This window comes from Salmo trutta, chromosome 16 (genome assembly GCF_901001165.1).
Source record: "Salmo trutta chromosome 16, fSalTru1.1, whole genome shotgun sequence".
Lineage (NCBI taxonomy): Eukaryota > Metazoa > Chordata > Actinopteri > Salmoniformes > Salmonidae > Salmo > Salmo trutta.
Genome location: NC_042972.1, coordinates 24018173 through 24036960, shown reverse-complemented (window position 1 = coordinate 24036960; position 18788 = coordinate 24018173). Strand labels below are relative to the sequence as shown.

General features: G+C 41.3%; 1 protein-coding gene across 2 annotated transcripts; it reads right to left on the bottom strand.

The window, feature by feature from the left end:
- Positions 1-2697: 2697 nt before the first annotated feature.
- srsf3a (serine and arginine rich splicing factor 3a) lies at positions 2698-12610 on the bottom strand. Of its 2 annotated transcripts, XM_029693542.1 has the most exons (7): positions 12495-12610; positions 11976-12034; positions 11581-11791; positions 11323-11469; positions 9703-9741; positions 3417-3503; positions 2698-3265 (listed from the first exon to the last, which is right to left on the bottom strand). In XM_029693542.1, the coding sequence occupies exons 1-7, from the start codon at positions 12602-12604 to the stop codon at positions 3238-3240; spliced, it is 681 nt and encodes a 226-aa protein (XP_029549402.1). In that variant the 5' UTR covers positions 12605-12610; the 3' UTR covers positions 2698-3237. The 2 variants fall into 2 exon arrangements, with proteins under 2 accessions (XP_029549402.1, XP_029549404.1); XM_029693544.1 differs by lacking the exons at positions 2698-3265; positions 3417-3503; positions 9703-9741 and adding an exon at positions 10170-10820.
- Positions 12611-18788: the final 6178 nt, after the last annotated feature.

Genomic DNA, 18788 nt, shown 5'->3' with positions numbered 1-18788 from the left:
GATTTCCTGTGTGACCAAAGACTTCCTGTGCAATTAACACCAACCCTTATGTTGAAACAAACTGTGCAAAAATGATCCTTCCCGGAAAATGCTTAACTTACAGCTTTGAGACATCTCTGGGCATGAGAACGTCACTGTAAATATGATATACGGAAGGTAAAACTCAACAATTTCCCCCCAAAATCTTTACCAACAACATAACTGTTGCTATCAATATTGCAACCAATATTGTGATGTACAGTGACTTCACACCCCTTTACTTTTTCCATGTATGAAATGTATTAAATGTAGATGTGTCACTGGCCTACACACAATACCTACACACAAATACACAATACACACAAAACATGCATCCTGTTTGCAATAACGCACTAAATTAAAAGTGACAAAAATGTGTCAAAGAACTTAACTTTATGTCCTGAATACAAAGCATTATTCTTGGGGCAAATCCAACAAAACATCACAGAGTACCACTTCAAATTTTAAGCATGGTGGTGGCTGCATCATGTTATGGGTATGCCCATCATCGGCAAGGGCATAATTTTTTTTAGGATAAAAATAACTGGAATAGAGCTAAGCACAGGCAAAATCCTAGAGGGAAACCTGGTTAAGTCTGCTTTCCAAAAGACAAATTCAACTTTCAGCAGGCCAATAACCTAAAACACAAAGGCCAAATACACACTGTAGTTTCTTACCAAGACAACACAATGTTCCTGAGTGGGCTAGTCACAGTTTACTTAAATCTGCTTTAGAATCTACGGCAAAACTTGAAAATGGCTATCTAGCAATGATCAACAACCAACTTGACAGAGCTGGAATAATTTTAAAAAGAGAAATGTGCAAATATTGTACAATCCAGGTGTCCAAAGCTCTTAGACTTACCCAGAAAGACTCACAGCTGTAATCGCTGCCAAAAGCAATTCTAACACATACTGACTCAGGGGTGTGAATATTTATTTAAATGGAATATTGCTGTATTTCATTTAATACAGTTGTAAAAACATGTCATTATGGGGTATTGTGTGTAGATGGGTGAGACCAAAAATATTGAACCAATTTTGAATACTTTCTGATGGCAAAAAGCCCCTTCAATATATATATATTTGGGTCCATTACCCTTCATGTTAACTGGTATCATGTTTATAGTCAATCCTGGATGGGTAAAATATGTTCCTAACTAAAAGGCAATACCAACCGGAGCCTGCCTGCTATATAATATAATACACACACACGACTGAATTAGCAGTTGTAAGGCTGAGAAACAATTCCTCAACTATGACTTAGTTAAAGGGATTCAAGTTAAAACTCTTATGCAATTTAAATATTACATTAAGGTATATACAGTGCATTGGGAAAGTATTCAGACCCCTTCCCATTGGTTACGTTACAGCCTTATTCTAAAATGGATTAAATACATTTTTTGCTCCTCATCAAGCTACACACAATACCCCATAATGACAAAGCAAGAACATGTTAATGTCTGAAATTAAAAAATAAATAAAAACAGAATTATATTTACATAAGTATTTCAGACCCTTTGCTATGAGACTAAATTGAGCTCAGGCGCATCCTGTTTCCATTGATTATCCTTGAGATGTTTCTAAAACTTGGGAGTCCACCTGTGGTAAATTGAATTGATTGGACATGATTTGGAAAAGGCACACCTGTCTATATAAAAGGTCCCACAGTTGACACTGCATGTCAGAGCAAAACCAAGCCATGAGGTTGAAGGAATTGTCCATAAAGCTCCGAGACTGGATTGTGTGTCAATGCACAGATCTGAGGAAGGGTACAAAAAAAAAAAAGCCTGCAGCATTGAAGTTCCCCCAAGAACACAGTGATCACCATCATTCTTAAAATGAAAAGAGGTTTGGAACCACCAAGACTCTTCCTAGAGCTGGCTGCCCGGCCAAACTGAGCAATCGGGAGAAGGGCCTTGGTCAGGGACGTGACCAAGAACCTGACGGCCACACTGACAGAGCTCCAGAGTTCCTCTGGAGATAGAACCTTCCAGAAGGACAACCAACTCTGCAGCATTCCACCAATCAGGCCTTTATGGTAGTGGCCAGACAGATGCCACTCCTCAGTAAAAGGCACGACAGCCTGCTTGAAGTTTGCCAAAAGGCACTTAAAGGACTGACCATGAGAAACAAGATTATCTGGTCTGATGAATCCAAGATTGAACACGACGGCCTGAATGCTAAGCGTCAGGTCTAGAGGAAACCTGGCACCATCCCTATGGTGAAGCATGGGTGGCAGCATCATACTGTGTGGATGTTTTTCAGGGACTGGGAGACTAGTCAGGATCGAGGGAAAGATTAAAGCGGAAGGTACAGAGATCCTTGATGAAAACATGCTCCAGAGTGCTCAGGACAACAGACTGGGGTGAAGGTTCACCTTCCAACAGCACAACGACCCTAAGTAAATGATTTTTTTATTTATTAATTTAACGTTCAATACAAAGCATTTCTAAAAACCTGTTTTTGCTTTGTCATTTTGGGGTATTGTATGTAGATTGAGAAAAAGTAGTTCATTTTAGAATAAGGCTGTAAATTAACAAAATGGAGAAAGTAAATGGGTCTAAATACATTTTCAAATGCACTGTACTTGCAATGTGGGTAGAGCTCAACAAATCAGTCAGAATCAATTAAATATGCTGAAGTTAAAATGGGATGTACTCAAGCTGAGTTAGACAAATTTCCATTTGAAGAACAATTTAATGACAAAGCTTTTGAGTTACACTTTATCCGTTCCATCTCCCATCCAAGAATGTACAGTGTCACAATCAAAATTCTACATCATTCAATAATGCAAAGAGTTATGCCCAGTGAAACATGTTACCAAATGTTTAATTCAATCTCTTCAAACAGTTTAACAGAAACAAATAAAGTAGTTATGTTATTCCCACATTGACAGATACTCCCTATATTAAGGCTGGACTGAATGTTCAAAACCAATCCCTGCCCCTATTGGACAATGTGTTAGGTGTAGTTGGACAGTAAGTCAGTCATCTGTATGCTTAAACAAGTGAAAATGAGACATTTTGGTACAATAAAGACAGTAAATTGAACTATACAGCTTTCAAAAAAAGTTGTTTCACAGATGGCCAGACATGGCTGTCTCACCTAAACACAAATCTAAAAAAGGTTAATCATTTAAAAATGAAATGCACTCATCCAGAACCTGATTCTATACAAGACATCCTCAGGTTTGGACTGAGTTCAGACTGTCAGACACTCACTTTCTCTCAGCGGTCCTGGAGCGGCTGAAAAAAAAAAACAAAAAAAAAAACAGAAGTTGTCAGAAACAAGAATAACTTGCACAATGCATTACTACAATCCATAGGCCTAAAAAATACAAGTCTTTACACGAAGATGCCTGTCAATACAGACGCCAGCGAACACACGCACACTTACCTCCGAGACCTTGAGAAGGATCTTGAAGGTTTATGGTTCCTGTCTCTGGAGATAGACCTCTCTCTTCTTCGATCTCTTGACAGAGACCTAGAGAAGAACAAGTTAGTGTTTCCAATGTACTGACATGTATTCAGATATCTATCAGGATTATTACATTTGAAGAACGGTCACTTGAAACTAGACAGCCCCAATTAGTATCAATGTGAGAACCATGTGTACTAGGGGTGTAACAGTACACGTAGCGCGGAAGCTCTGTTCAGTCAACCCTGTGAACCTGAATACCCTATGGGGCTTCCCAAGCTGCACAGCGGTATAAGGCACTGCATCGCAGTGCTTGAAGCGTCACTACAAACCTGGGTTTGATCCCAGGAGGTCACAACCGTGAGTCCCATAGGGCAGCACACAATTGGCCCGCGTCGTCCGGGTTAGGGGAGGGTTTGGCATTACTTAGCTCATCGTGCTCTAGCGACTCCTTGTGGCAGGCCGGGCGCCTGTAGGCTGACTTCGGTCATCAGCTGAACTGTGTTTTCTGCGACACATTGGTGCGGCTGGCTTCCGGGTTAAGCAAGCATGTGTTAAGCACGGTTTGGCGGGTCATGTTTCGGAGAACACATGTCTCGACCGTCGCCTCTCCCGAGCCTGTTGGGGAATTGCGGCAATGAGACAATATCGTAATTGGATAAGGCCTTGACGGATTACCAGGACGTGTACTGCGAGCATGCGCTGACCAACTGGCAAGTGTCTTCACTGATATTTTCAACCTCTCCCTGTCCGAGTCTAATACCAACATGTTTTAAGCAGACCACCATAGTCCCTGTGCCCAAGAACACTAAGGTAACCTGCCTAAATGACTACTGACCCGTAGCACTCACGTCTGTGGCTCACATCAACACCATTATCCCAGAAACCCTAGACCCACTCCAATTTGCACACCGCCCTAACAGATCCACAGATGAGTGCAATAGAGATTGTATCCACACTGCCCTTTCCCACCTGGACAAAAGGAACACCTACAGTGAGGGGAGAAAGTATTTGATCCCCTGCTGATTTTGTACATTTGCCCACTGACAAAGAAATGATCAGTCCGTAATTTTAAATGGTAGGTTTATTTGAACAGTGAGAGACAGAATAACAAAAAAATCCAGAAAAACGCATGTCAAAAATGTTATAAATTGATTTGCATTTTAATGAGGGAAATACGTATTTGACCCCCTCTCAATCAGAAAGATTTCTGGCTCCCAGGTGTCATTTATACAGGTAACGAGCTGAGATTAGGAGCACACTCTTAAAAGGAGTGCTCCTAACCGCAGCTTGTTACCTGTAAAAAAGACACCTGTCCACAGAAGCAATCAATCAGATTCCAAACTCTCCATCATGGCCAAGACCAAAGAGCTCTCCAAGGATGTCAGGGACAAGATTGTAGACCTACACACGGCTGGAATGGGCTACAAGACCATCGCCAAGCAGCTTGGAGAGAAGGTGACAACAGTTGGTGCGATTATTCGCAAATGGAAGAAACACAAAAGAACTGTCAATCTCCCTCGGCCTGGGGCTCCATGCAAGATCTCACCTCGTGGAGTTGCAATGATCATGAGAACCCAGAACTAGAACCCAGCCCAGCCCAACTAGAACCCAGCCAAGAACTACACAGGAGGATCTTGTCAATGATCTCAAGGCAGCTGGGACCATAGTCACCAAGAAAACAATTGGTAACACACTACGCCGTGAAGGACTGAAATCCTGCAGCACCCGCAAGGTCCCCCTGCTCAAGAAAGCACATATACACGCCCGTCTGAAGTTTGCCAATGAACATCTGAATGATTCAGAGGACAACTGGGTGAAAGTGTTGTGGTCAGGTGAGACAAATGGAGCTCTTTGGCATCAACTCAACGTGTTTGGAGGAGGAGGAATGCTGCCTATGACCCCAAGAATACCATCCCCACCGTCAAACATGGAGGTGGAAACATTATGCTTTGGCGGTATTTTTCTGCTAAGGGGACAGGACAACTTCACCACATCAAAGGGATGATGAACGGGGCCATGTACCGTCAAATCTTGGGTGAGAACCTCCTTCCCTCAGCTAGGGCATTGAAAATGGGTCGTGGATGGGTATTCCAGCATGACAATGACCCAAAACACACGGCCAAGGCAACAAAGGAGTGGCTCAAGAAGAAGCACATTAAGGTCCTGGAGTGACCTAGCCAGTCTCCAGACCTTAATCCCATAGAAAGTCTGGAGGGAGCTGAAGGTTCGAGTTGCCAAATGTCAGCCTCAAAACCTTAATGACTTGGAGAAGATCTGCAAAGAGGAGTGGGACAAAATCCCTCCTGAGATGTGTGCAAATCTAGTGGCCAACTACAAGAAACGCCTGACCTTGGTGCCAACAAGGGTTTTGCCACCAAGTACTAAGTCATGTTTTGCAGAGGGGTCAAATACTTATTTCCCTCATTAAAATGCAAATCAATTTATAACATTTTTGACATGCATTTTTCTGGATTTTTTTGTTGTTATTCTGTCTCTCACTGTTCAAATAAACCTACCACAAATTATAGACTGATCATTTCTTTGTCAGTGGGCAAACGTACAAAATCAGCAGGGGATCAAATGCTTTTTTCCCCCCTCACTGTATGTTAGAATGCTATTCATTGACTACAGCTCAGCATTTAACACCACAGTGCCCTCTCATCAATAAGCTAAGGACCTTGAGACTAAACACCTCCACCTGCAACTGGATCCTGGACTTCCTGACAGGCCTTCCCCCAGGTGGTAAGGGTAGGCAACACCACATCTGCCACGCTGATCCTCACCACAGGGGCCACTCAGGGGTGCGGGCTCAGTCCCCTCCTACACTCCCTGTTCACCCACAACTGCACAGCCAGGCACGACTCCAACACCATTAAGTTTTCAGATGACAACAGCGGTAGGCCTGATTACCGACAACAACGAGACAGCCTATAGGGAGGTGGTCAGATACCTGGCCGTGTGGTGTCAGGACAACAAACTCTCCCTCAACGTGATCAAGATAAAAGGAAATGATTGTGGACTACAGGAAAAGGAGGACCGAGCACACACCCACTCAACAGGGCTGTAGTGGAGCAGGTTGAGTGTGTCAAGTTCCTTGGTTTCCACATCACCAACAAACTAACATGGTCCATGCACACCAAGACAGTTGTGAAGAACTTATTCCCCTTCAGGAGACTGAAAAGATTTGGCATGGGTCCTCAGATACTCAAAAGGTTCGACAGCTGCACCATCGAGAGCATCCTGACTGGTTGCATCACTGCCTGGTGTGACAACTGCTTGGCCTCCGACCGCAAGACACTACAGAGGGTAGTGCTGACGGCCCAGTACATCACTGGAGCCAAGCTCCCTGCCATCCAGGACCTCTATACCAGATGGTGTAAGAGGAAGGCACTAAAAATTGTCAAAGACTCCAGCCACCCTAGTCAGACTGTTCTCTCGGCTACTGCACGGCAGGCGGTACCGGAGCGCCATGGCTAGGTCCAAGAGGCTTCTAAACAGCTTCTACCCCCAAGCCATAAGACTCCTGAACATCTAATCAAATAGCTACCCAGACTATTTGCATTCCCCCCCTTTTACACCACTGCTACTCTTTTCTATGCATAGTCACTAACTCTACATGTACACTACCGTTCAAAAGTTTGGGGTCACTTAAATATCTTTATACATTTTTTTTGTCCATTAAATTGTTTAACAATGTTCTATACTGTATTTCTAATGTTGTAAATGACTGACTATTTTGAGCCTGATATCGAACCCGTAAATGCTGATCCTCCAGATACTCAACTAGTCTAAAGGCCAGTTTTATTGCTTCTTTAAATCAGAACAGTTTTCAGCTGTGCTAAAATAATTGCAAAAGCGTTTTCTAATGATCAATTAGCCTTTTTAAAATGATAAACTTGGATTAGCTAACATGTCATTGAAACACAGGAGTGATGGTTTATGTTAATAGGCCTCTGTACGACCATGTAGATATTCCACAAAATGTGCCGTTTCCAGCAACAATAGTCATATAACATTAACAATGTCTACACTGCATTTGTGATCAATTTGTCATTTTATTGGACAAAAATGTGCTTTTTCAATAACAAGGACAATTTGAAGTGACCCCAAACTTTTGAACGGTAGTGTACAAATTACATTGATTAAAAGGTGCCCCCGCACTTTGACTCTGTACTGGTACCCCCTTTATAAAGTCTTGCCATTGTTATTTTACTGTTGCTCTTTAACTTCTTGTTACTTTTATTTCTAATTTGTACTTTTTAAACGGCATTGTTGGTTAGGGGCCTGTAAGTACAGTTGAAGTTGGAAGTTTACATACACTTAGGTTGGAGACATTTAAAACGTGTTTATCAACCACGCCACAAATTTCTTGTTAACAAACTATAGTTTTGGCAAGTCGGTTAGGACATCTACTTTGTGCATGACAGAAGTCATTTTAACAACAATTGTTTACAGACAGATTATTTCACTATCACAATTCCAGAGGGTCAGAAGTTTACATACACTAAGTTGACTGCCTTTAAACAGCTTGGAAAATACCAGAAAATGTCAATTAGCCTATCAGAAGCTTCTAAAGCCATGACATCATTCGAGTCAATTGGAAGTGTACCTGTGGATGTATTTCAAGGCCTACCTTCACTCAGTGCCTCTTTGCTTGACATCACGGGAAAATCAAAAGAAATCAGCCAAGATCTCAGAAAAAAAATTGGTAGACCTCCACAAGTCTGGCTCATCCTTGGGAGCAATTTCCAAACGCCTGAAGGTACCACGTTCATCTGTACAAACAATAGTACACAACACCATGGGACCACGCAGCCGTCATACCGCTCAGGAAGGAGACGCGTTCTGTTTCCTAGAGGTGAACGTACTTTGGTGCGAAAAATACAAATCAATCACAGAACAGCAAAGGACCTTGTGAAGATGCTGGAGGAAACGGGTACAAAAGTATCTATATCCACAGTAAAACAAGTCCTACATTGACATAACCTGAAAGGCCGCTCACCAAGGAAGAAGCCACTGCTCCAAAACCGCCATAAAAAAGCCAGACAATAGTTTGCAACTGCTCATGGGGACAAATATCGTACTTTTTGGAGAAATGTCCTCTGGTCTGATGAAACAAAAATAGAACTGTTTGGCCATAATGACCGTTATGTTTGGAGGAAAAAGGAGGACGCTTGCAAGCCGAAGAACACCATCCCAACCGTGAAGCACGGGGGTGGCAGCATCATGTTGTGGGGGTGCTTTGCTGCAGGAGGGACTGGTGCACTTCACAAAATAGATGGCATCATGAGACAGGAAAATTATGTGGATATATTGGAGCAACATCTGAAGACATCAGTCAGAAAGTTAAAGCTTGGTCGCAAATGGGTCATCACCCCAAGCATACTTCCAAAGTTGTGGCAAAATGGCTTAAGGACAACAAAGGAAAGGTATTGGAGTGGCCATCACAAAGCCCTGACCTCAATCCAATAGAAAATTTGTCGGCTGGACTGAAAAAGCGTGTGCGAGCAAGGATGCCTTCAAACCTGACTCAGTTACACGAGCTCTGTCAGGAGGAATGGGCCAAAATTCACCCAACTTATTGTGGGAAGCTTGTGGAAGGCTACCTGAAACATTTGACCCAAATTAAACAATTTAAAGGCAATGCTGCCAAATACTAATTGAGTGTATGTAAACTTCTGACCAACTGGGAATGTGATAAAAAAAAGCTGAAATAAATAATTCTCTACTGCTGTTCTGACATTACACATTCTTAAAATGAAGTGGTGATCCTAACTGACCTAAGACAGGGAATTTTTACTAGGGTTAAATGTCAGGAATTGTGAAAAACTGAGTTTAAATGCATTTGGCTAAGGTGTACGTAAACTTAAACTAAGAATTTCATTGTAAGGTCTACCCCTGTTGTATTCGGTGCATGTGACAATTTAAAAAAATGTATTTTAGTGTTGAGTAATGGGTTGGTATTCCTAATTGTGCTTTGATCAGGCATTACAGGACTCATGATCATACATGTAAATAAGGAATAGCACCACTTTGTAGTTTATTAAATAAACATTTACTACAGAAACTGTTGGCATTTAATTTTCCCGCTGTACCGAAACAGAACCGTGACCCCATGGGTTTGGTGTACCGTTACACCCCTAATCTGTACTAGACCAATCTACTATTGGGTACAGATATACATGTTTGTTAGGAAGACTATAGTTAGTTACCACAACACTGATTAAGTTGGAGGCTGGGGTAAAGAGGCATTTAGGCTCACCTGCTGCGACTGCGGCTGAAGCTCCTCCTCCTAGGAGAGCTGGAGGTGGATGGAGCAGGAAAAACAGTTTATACAGTGCATAAAGGCATCAACTCCAATCAAATATGGCATTCCTTATCCCTGAAGAAACACCATTCCAGTCATTTAACAATACCACACAGCCTTCCTCTTTCTGCAGACAGATCAGAATAGGACGTCCTCTCTGCACCCCTGCTAGAGGACAGAATGCTTGGACAACCAACTGAGGTCAAAATGAGACCTCTTATAAAACCAAGTGAGAATGAATTAGAGAGAACATTTTTTAAGTACAGGTATGCAGACTTAAGCTACATACTGTACTGTTTTGTTGCATAGATGTACATAGGGCACACTACCAATATTGGACCTCATACAGTTCATGCTAACCAGGGCAGCTCCAAGACCACAGAACTTTTGAGTTTAAGGATAAAAGCTTTTCATTTGTGAAATATGGGAGGGAGATTCAAGATTCTTATTATTGTACTCACAAGTTGATGTTTGAAACTAAATTCAAACGACAATTTCCATGACCGCCAATTTCATACCATCAAGCAGCTGTAAAACCAAACCTGTGGTAAGCATGACACTACAAAAAGCAGGAGAAAAGGAACTTACTATTTTTTCAGGTTTGGACACAAGATAGAAATGACGCAAGGAAGCCAGACTGATGGCGAGGGAGGTAGAATTTGCAGAGAGGATTTGCCACAAGTTGCAAGTGTTGGAGATATGAAGTTGGTTGGCTGGAGGGGGTACAGTAGTTGTAGATTTTCCCTGTCTTTTTGGGGTTAGCCGAGGGCGGCTGTGCTGCTTGTAGGTAGTTGTGTTGATAATTGGGGAAAGGAGTTAAAATCGCTGATTGGTCGGAATTGTGAGGTGGGCTGCGACGATGCCGATTGGGTTAAGGTTGGAGGAGGCTGAGAGCTGCATGCTCAGGAACCAATAGGCTGGAACATGACTGGCCATGCCTGGGTCATGTGACACGGCACCAGCCAAGCTGATTGGGTGGGGCACGGTGCTGGCGCTGGTCAGGGGTCACATGATGCTGTAAGAGGACTAGTTGACTGTCTGAGAGGGTGGTGAGAAGAGGGATGGTGATGACTCTGCAATGGGGTTTATTTTTATTAATATAGATAGAAAAAAATCAAACTGAGAAAAGTGAAACAAAACTAACATCCATATAGCAATCAAATGATCAAACAAGTGCCCCCTAATTGTTCCAATTATCTAAAATGTCATTTAAAAAATGTATTGCCTAGATCTAAACAAATGATGCCTGAATTAAACCTTTCAAAATCACCTAAATTGTCACTGTTAAAAGGGGACCCAACCCTTGTGATGAGTAAATTAACATTTCCCAGCTCTGATTGTGTCCATAGTAAAAAAGGTTCTAACGTATCACGGCACTAACCAACCTACAGTGCAGGATCGTGTGCCAGGTCCAAGCATTTAAATTTAAATTATAGTACATATGGAACAGTTGGAAGTGAGGGAGATGTGATGGAAGGGTGTGGGGTTGACTGGCAAGGTAGGTGATAAACACTTGTAGGACTACATGTTAAAAGTGGGTGAGAATAAGTGTAGATGAGAGGTGATGTATTATACCGGCGTCTGACAGGCGGGCTCCCACGGCGCCTGCTGCTGTAGTCTTCACGTCCAGGGCGACGGCTCCAGGAGGGAGGAGGGCCACGGCTCCTCGAGCGTTTCTCCCCATTGGACAATTCAACTCTCACTCTGCAGCCACACAGCGTCCTGTTCACATGGAGCAATTGCAGAATCACAAGTTAAACTGGAATATTCTTTCAATGTTTGTGTCATGAGCTATGACTCAAATAATCAAGTGAATTTTCCCTTGAGGCCTACCGTCCATCCAGTTCTCTCACAGCATCGGTTGCATCTCTGGGATCCTCAAACTCGACAAAGGCAAAACCTGGGGGGTTCCTGGCCACCCACACACTCCGCAGAGGGCCATAGTACCCAAACGCCCTCTCCAACTCAGTCTTGTTTCCACTGTTGCCCAAGTTCCCTACATACACCTTGCAATCCAGAGGACAATCTCTGAGATGAGCAGGTTCTGAGAGTGAAAGGTTAAAGAGGAAAATTAAATAATCTAGACGAGATCCAGTCATGCACAATTACATTCATTAATATATTATGAAATCCATATCGTGATTTGTGATAACGGTGTTAGTGCCAAGCAGTTCTTTTCATTTTCATTTCAGGAGACCGGAAAAGACGATGGATGCATAGCTATTTACCTCCCATCTCTCGACGGATCCTGGTTTCCTTTGAAGGGCTGACGAAATAATAAATACAACTGGAACAAGAGGGAGTCTTGATTAGTTAGCTAGGTACCGGACAAGATATAGTGCATAGCCAACGTTAGCTAATATTAACGTTAGGTTTCGACCTTGCTACTTTGCTAACTAAGTAGTTAACGAAACAATAAGATTAATTAAATGCAGCTTAATACGATTGATAGTTATACCTTTAAGTAAAAAGTGCATTGTTACATTCATTTATTAATTACAGACAGTTAGTAAAAAATAAAAAAAAACATGAATTGTATCACTCTAGTTAGCCAATGACGTTCATTGTTAGTTTCCATTAGCTAGCAGCCACGTTAGACGTGGAGGCGCATCGGGGTTAGCAAGCTAGCTAGCTGGCTTTTGTTGACGGTTCAATTTAACTGTTCGACTGAAGATAAACTACTTTACAGTGCATGTTGTTAAATCTTAAATTGTTTTCATTCCCAGTTCCATGAATCGAAATGTTACCAGTTATGTATTGGCCAAAGTCTCCGATTACAGCTCCGAAGAATCTTTGCTAGCAGCAGAAGAAGTCTTGGTAGCCAGCTTGTGGCAGAAATATTAGAGACAGGCCTCATCCAGCAGACTGTCGACCAATCGCGTTGACGTTGTCATGCTGCGTCACGCGGTTTCTAAACTAATCGTCACGCAATCTCAATGTAAGGGAATGAGTCGAGAAACCTGCCCGTTTTCCTCAAAAGTACGGACGGTCACGATTCCAAAGCTATATGATAGTACAGAGAACAAGTTAATTATCTCACATGTCGGAAAATATGTGTAATGTTGTACTTCTTGTTGACAAAATTCATACTAATGTTGGGTTTTCGAGCTAGCACCCAATTGACTCCCATTCATTACTTGAAGGGGAGCTTTCTTTGCCTCATAGTCGCCCACAATGTACTATCAGTTCAAGGGCTTTATTGGCATGGGAAACACATGTTAACATTACCGAAGTAGGTAATGAACAAAAGTGAAATAAACAATAAAAATGAACAGTAAACATTACACTCACAGAAGTTCCGAAAGAATAAAGACATGTAAAATGTCATATTAAGTATATATATACACATAATATAGCCCATTGACGATGCTTGGGCAACGAACATAATTGGCGTTAATGGAGTTCCAATGGAGTTTTCCCAATTCCTCAAAAGTATATCTGCTGGGGTTAGTAAAGAAAGTGCTCTACCCCTAGCCAATCGTCGTCTACTGGAGTGGAGTAGTATGACTATACCGTCTCTGGTATGACTACATGAACAAGTATTTCTTTCTTCAATAAAAAGCGCTGTGTAGAGAGACCAATGATGTATACTGAGCAAAAATTGTAATGCAACATGTAAAGTGTTGGTCCCATGTTTTATGAGCTGAAATGAAGTATCCCAGAAATGTTCCATATGCACAAAAAGCTTATTTCTCTAAAATGTTGTGCACAAATTTGTTTACATCCCTGTTGGTGAGCATTTGTCCTTTACCAAGGTAATCCATCTACTTGCCAGGTGTGGCATATCAAGAAGCTGATTAAACAACATGATCATTACACAGGTGCACCTTGTGCTGGGGACCAAACAACAACATTTTGTCACACAACGCCACAAGTTTTGAGGGACTGTGTAATTGGCATGCTGACTGTAGGAATGCCCACCAGAGCGGTTTCCAGATAATTTAATGTTCATTTCTCTACCATAAGCCACACCCAACATCATTTTAGAGAATTTGGCAATATGTCCAACCGGCCTCACAACCACATTACATTTACATTTTAGTCATTTAGCAGACGCTCTTATCCAGAGCAACTTACAGTAGTGAATGCATACATTTCATAAATTTTTTCTCCGTACTGGTCCCCCGTGGGAATTGAACCCACAACCTTGGCGTTGCAAACACCATGCTCTACCAACTGAGCCACACAGGACATGTAACAACATGTAACCACGCCAGCCCAACTGACTGATTTCCTTCTATTGCAGGGTATGTAATGTATAATTCATTAGTATTGTTTATCCAGCATTTATGACAGGGTTTCTCAAACTTGGTCCTGCAATTTATGCTTTGGCCACAAATACGAGTATGGGATGAGTCAACAGCATTATTTGGGTATGAGTTAACAGAATAGGGATTTTTAAAAGTGTGATTTTCACTGAACAGTTATTTTAACACAGTAATATGAGATTATATTTGATAATGCAAATTATAAACCGGGTAGTTTGGGTCCTGGATGTTGATTGGCTGAAACAGCATTTCAGCCGTGTGAATATCAGACAATATACATCTGGTATGACCCAACAATATTTGTTAACTTTTCTATTTATGTTGGTAACCAGTTTATAATAGCAATAAGGCACCTTGGGGGTTTGTGGTATATGGCCAATATACCACCAAGTGCGTGCACACATAGTGGGTCCCATACTGGCAATAAACAGTATCTACTTTCACACCTGAATGTAATTCAATGTTTACAGAGGAAACACTGCAATGTTTTCTCAGAGGGACTAAGCCTCACACCAAAAGGCCTTTCTCAGCTTCCAATGTAATGGCTACAAAATAGAACAAGGCAACCATAAACATGTCATCCCCCACGAATGATAGAGCACTCCCCCTTGGGCCAATTAGTGACAATTATTCTAATTTATGTTGGGTAGATTAATGAGAGAGAGAAACAAACAATCAAGTGTTGCTGTTACTATAGCTCCACCCTTGGTCCAATTGGTGTAATTTTATAAATGCCGGATGTTGATGGCAAGAAGCATCATTCATCCAAGATTCGTCAATATGGGAAAACAGGGCAGGATATATGCTTGTTCAAAGTTTGGTGGGGGACAAAAGGTCAACTTTGTAGAAAATGTAATGTCCGGAGCTTATAGGTCCTTATGGGAAAGTTGTTCCTCATGAGGGACTCCATTTACTGTATGTACAACATGTAATGACTGTAGCTCAAACCGGACAGGAGATATGCTTGTTCAAAGTTTGGAATTTCAGTTGATTACTATAGAGCCCCCTTGGGCCAATCAGTGTAATTTTGTAAATGCAGATTCTTGATGGCAAGACGCATCATTCAACCAAGTTTTGTCAAAATCGGGTCAGCAGTGTCTGAGATATAGCTTGTGACGGACGTATTAACATATGGACGGAGACAGATCCATAGTATCCCTCCTGATTTCATCGCATGGGACTATTAGGAGTCATGGAATCCCAACAAGCGTCACCACTTGTAGCCTATAGGCTTTGGTTAAGTTCAGACTGTTTGACCTAGTTTCTAATTACAAACATTCCTCTGTCTTTGCCTTCCAATAAAACATACTCCCTTTCTTCTTTTCACTCATCCCCCTCTCCTACAGCCAGGTCCCTCCGTCTACCTTATTTAAACCACAAACACTGTGCTTAGCTTTGCCCTATTCATTAAACAAACAGGGATTAGTAGTTGACTCTGGCCCCCAGCTCAGAGCTCTAAGCTTTGAGATAATATCTAACGGAATGTATGAATTAGAGCACAGCGCGGTTCAGCCAGACGACTTCCATGTTCCTCAACTATCACCCCCTCTGACCCTCGGAGGCCAAAAGTCCACAGCTAAAAAGGATTAGGACAGGAGATTACATTTATGGGGTTGCATAACACACATGCCTCGCTAACAAACAAAGAGCATTATGTTGCTCAGCTTTTATTTTGTTACAGTGTTCATGTTTGAGTGAGAGTGAACTAGGCAACTTTTCTCACACTATGGGCTAACAAAATCCAACAAAATGTCTTGTGTCTGTGGTTCAAATGTTTTGTTGTTTTCGTTGTTGTTGCTCTTCTTCGCCTGTGACACAGAATTCTCTTTTAGCTTAAATAAAACATCTTATTTTTTTCTTCCGACCACTCAGGGCAGTGTTTTTCAATCAGATTAGTGCAGCACATTCTGTTCTGTTTCACTTCCTGATGACTCAGTATCCTTGCATGAACCCGCCCTCGTGCTTGCAGTTACCGCACACACACACACGCTCGCACACACAAACACACTCTGTCTCTCTTTCTGATGATAGTGGCATTGAATTCTAGAGTCTGTTTGGAGGAGAACATACATTATTTTCAGAACAAGTATTGTTGTGGAAGATAAGCAAAATGATAGTTCAGCAATAATACAATAATTCCTAAAAATCTAAAAAATAAGTATAATTACACTTTTGTATAAATACGTACACTACCGTTCAAAAGTTTGGGGTCACTTAGACATTTCCTTGTTTTTGAAAGAAGGGCACATTTTTTGTCCATTAAAATAACATCAAATTGATCAGAAATACAGTGTAGACATTGTTAATGTTGTAAATGACTATTGTAGGTGGAAACGGCTGATTTTTAATGGAATATCTACATAGGCGTTCAGAGGCCTAATATACCACGAACTTGGTGGCATATTGGCCATATACCACAAACCCCCAAGGTGCCTTATTGCTATTATAAACTGTTTACCAACATAAATAGAAAAGTTAACAAGTATTGTTCAACTTTTGAACAGTAGTGTATATATTCACAATTGCACATACTAAAAAATGCATTTCTGCTGTGTTGGTAAAAAACAACCGAACACCCCAAAACTACCAAACACCCCAGAACTACGTGAGCATCATAGTACTTTTTTGGAATGAGTTCTGGTGAGCAATGCCCAATGTCACCATTTGTGTATATGTGTAGTGTTAGTAATCTTTATTTAACTAGGCAAGTCAGTTAAGAACAAATTATTTTTTACAATGACGGCCTACACTGACCAAACCCAGACAACGATGGGCCAATTGTGAGCCGCCCTATGGGACTCCCAATCACAGCCGGTTGTGATACAGCCTGGATACCTAAGAAACTAAACCAGCAGTAGGCATTGCAGAACAAAAACAGGACAGGGGAAATAAAGCACTTACTTTATTGGACTGACTGACTAATGCCCTGACTCCTTTTACCTGAGGGATATGAAACAGATCAAGTATAGCCCTTATAATTAGGCTTTCCTGATGTTACCTAGTCCAGTAAATTGTTGAATGTGTCCTAGTAGAGCAACAGAATATGATCATGCTTGATTAACTTACTTTCCAACATATGAAGTGACAGTGACTATGATGGATGGGGAAAACTTGCAGAATTAGTGCCAGAGGATTATGATTAATACTCATTATAAATGATATCAAACTTTTTTTTTTTTTTTTAAATCAGAAACCTAAATGTGCTCATTATAGGATAGCATGTAGCCTAGTGATTCCTCATGAAACTAGAACAATAAAAATATATATATATATTTATTTTCACTAAATGTAATCCTTTGGTGGAAGGATTGTCGACATATATTTGATATTTATATATTAAAGCATAATTGAGAAATAATGAATTGAAGATGGAATATTTGTGACATTTTGGCCTTACCCAGGCCTTCTTTAATAGCTCAGAATCCCCCATTGGATTGTCAAACTTTTGCTTGCCGACAGTACTTAGCACCTCTGAAAAGTGTCGGCAGTCAATCTATTTTGTGTTCACACAGCAAAGACCTCTGAAGTCATCAGCCACTCAGCCTTGTTAATATACTCCAAACCAGAAGGTGGCAGTAGCGTTGTTTGGCAATGCATGTCAGTGTGTGTTGCTTAGTTTATGGTCTGTTGATATTTTGTTGAAAGCCCTTATTGATACTAGCCAGGTCACCATAACAGCTTGGGCTGTTATGGTGACCTTATTACTGCCACACCAGCAGTCAGGAGTCATGACCCCAGTCAAATTCCACGTGACCATTGAGTCACGGTAACTAGGCTTCTCCAAAACTGTGCTCTGATGCCTCTGATGGCCATTAGTAGACTACCAAATTTGCTAACGGCCAGTCACTTATGATCACTCTGACATCAATGCAAATACAATCGAAAATCTAATCAAAATCTTCATGAGAGCCCTGACATTCAGAGTTTGATTGAAATAGGATGATTACCTGTTGAGCAGCGAGAGCCAGCTCCTCATAGCTGGTTGATGCATGTAATAAAATAAGTGCAACATTTATATAGGCTATGCTATGCAATTGCGTGAGAAAACAGTTTTGATGACCTCTATCGAAAAGAGGAGGATCCCATGAGCTTTCTATAGGCTAGGCCTATAGAGGAGCCTACTGGCTGGCATGAAAATTAACTGTGGGAAAAGCGTCCTCCTTTTGCTATTCAAGTGCAAATGGAAGGCGTCTTTATTTACCCTTGTTCCGACAGGTGCATGATACTGGCCCATTCTAAATCAAAACTAATTTCACACATATTATTTAGTATATGCAAATACAAGACAGCGCAAATCATAGTCGCATGCATCATGTAGCCTAACCCATAGCCCTACCGTTGAAGTCGGACGTTTACATACACTTATTTTGGAGACATTAAAACTCGTTTTTCAACACTCCACACATTTCTTGTTAACAAACTATAGTTTTGGCAAGTTGGTTAGGACATCTACTTTGTGTATGACACAAGTCATTTTTCCAACAATTGTTTACAGAAAAATTATTTCATTTATAATTCACTATCACAATTCCAGTGGGTCAGAAGTTCACATACACTAAGTTGACTGTGCCTTTAAACAGCTTGGAAAATTCCAGAAAATTATGTCATGGCTTTAGAAGTTTCTGATAGGCTAATTGACATAATTTGAGTCAATTGGAGGTGTACCTGTGGATGTATTTCAAGGCCTACCTTCAAACTCATTGCATCTTTGCTTGACATCATGGGAAATCAAAATAAAAAAATGGTAGACCTCCACAAGTCTGGTTAATCCTT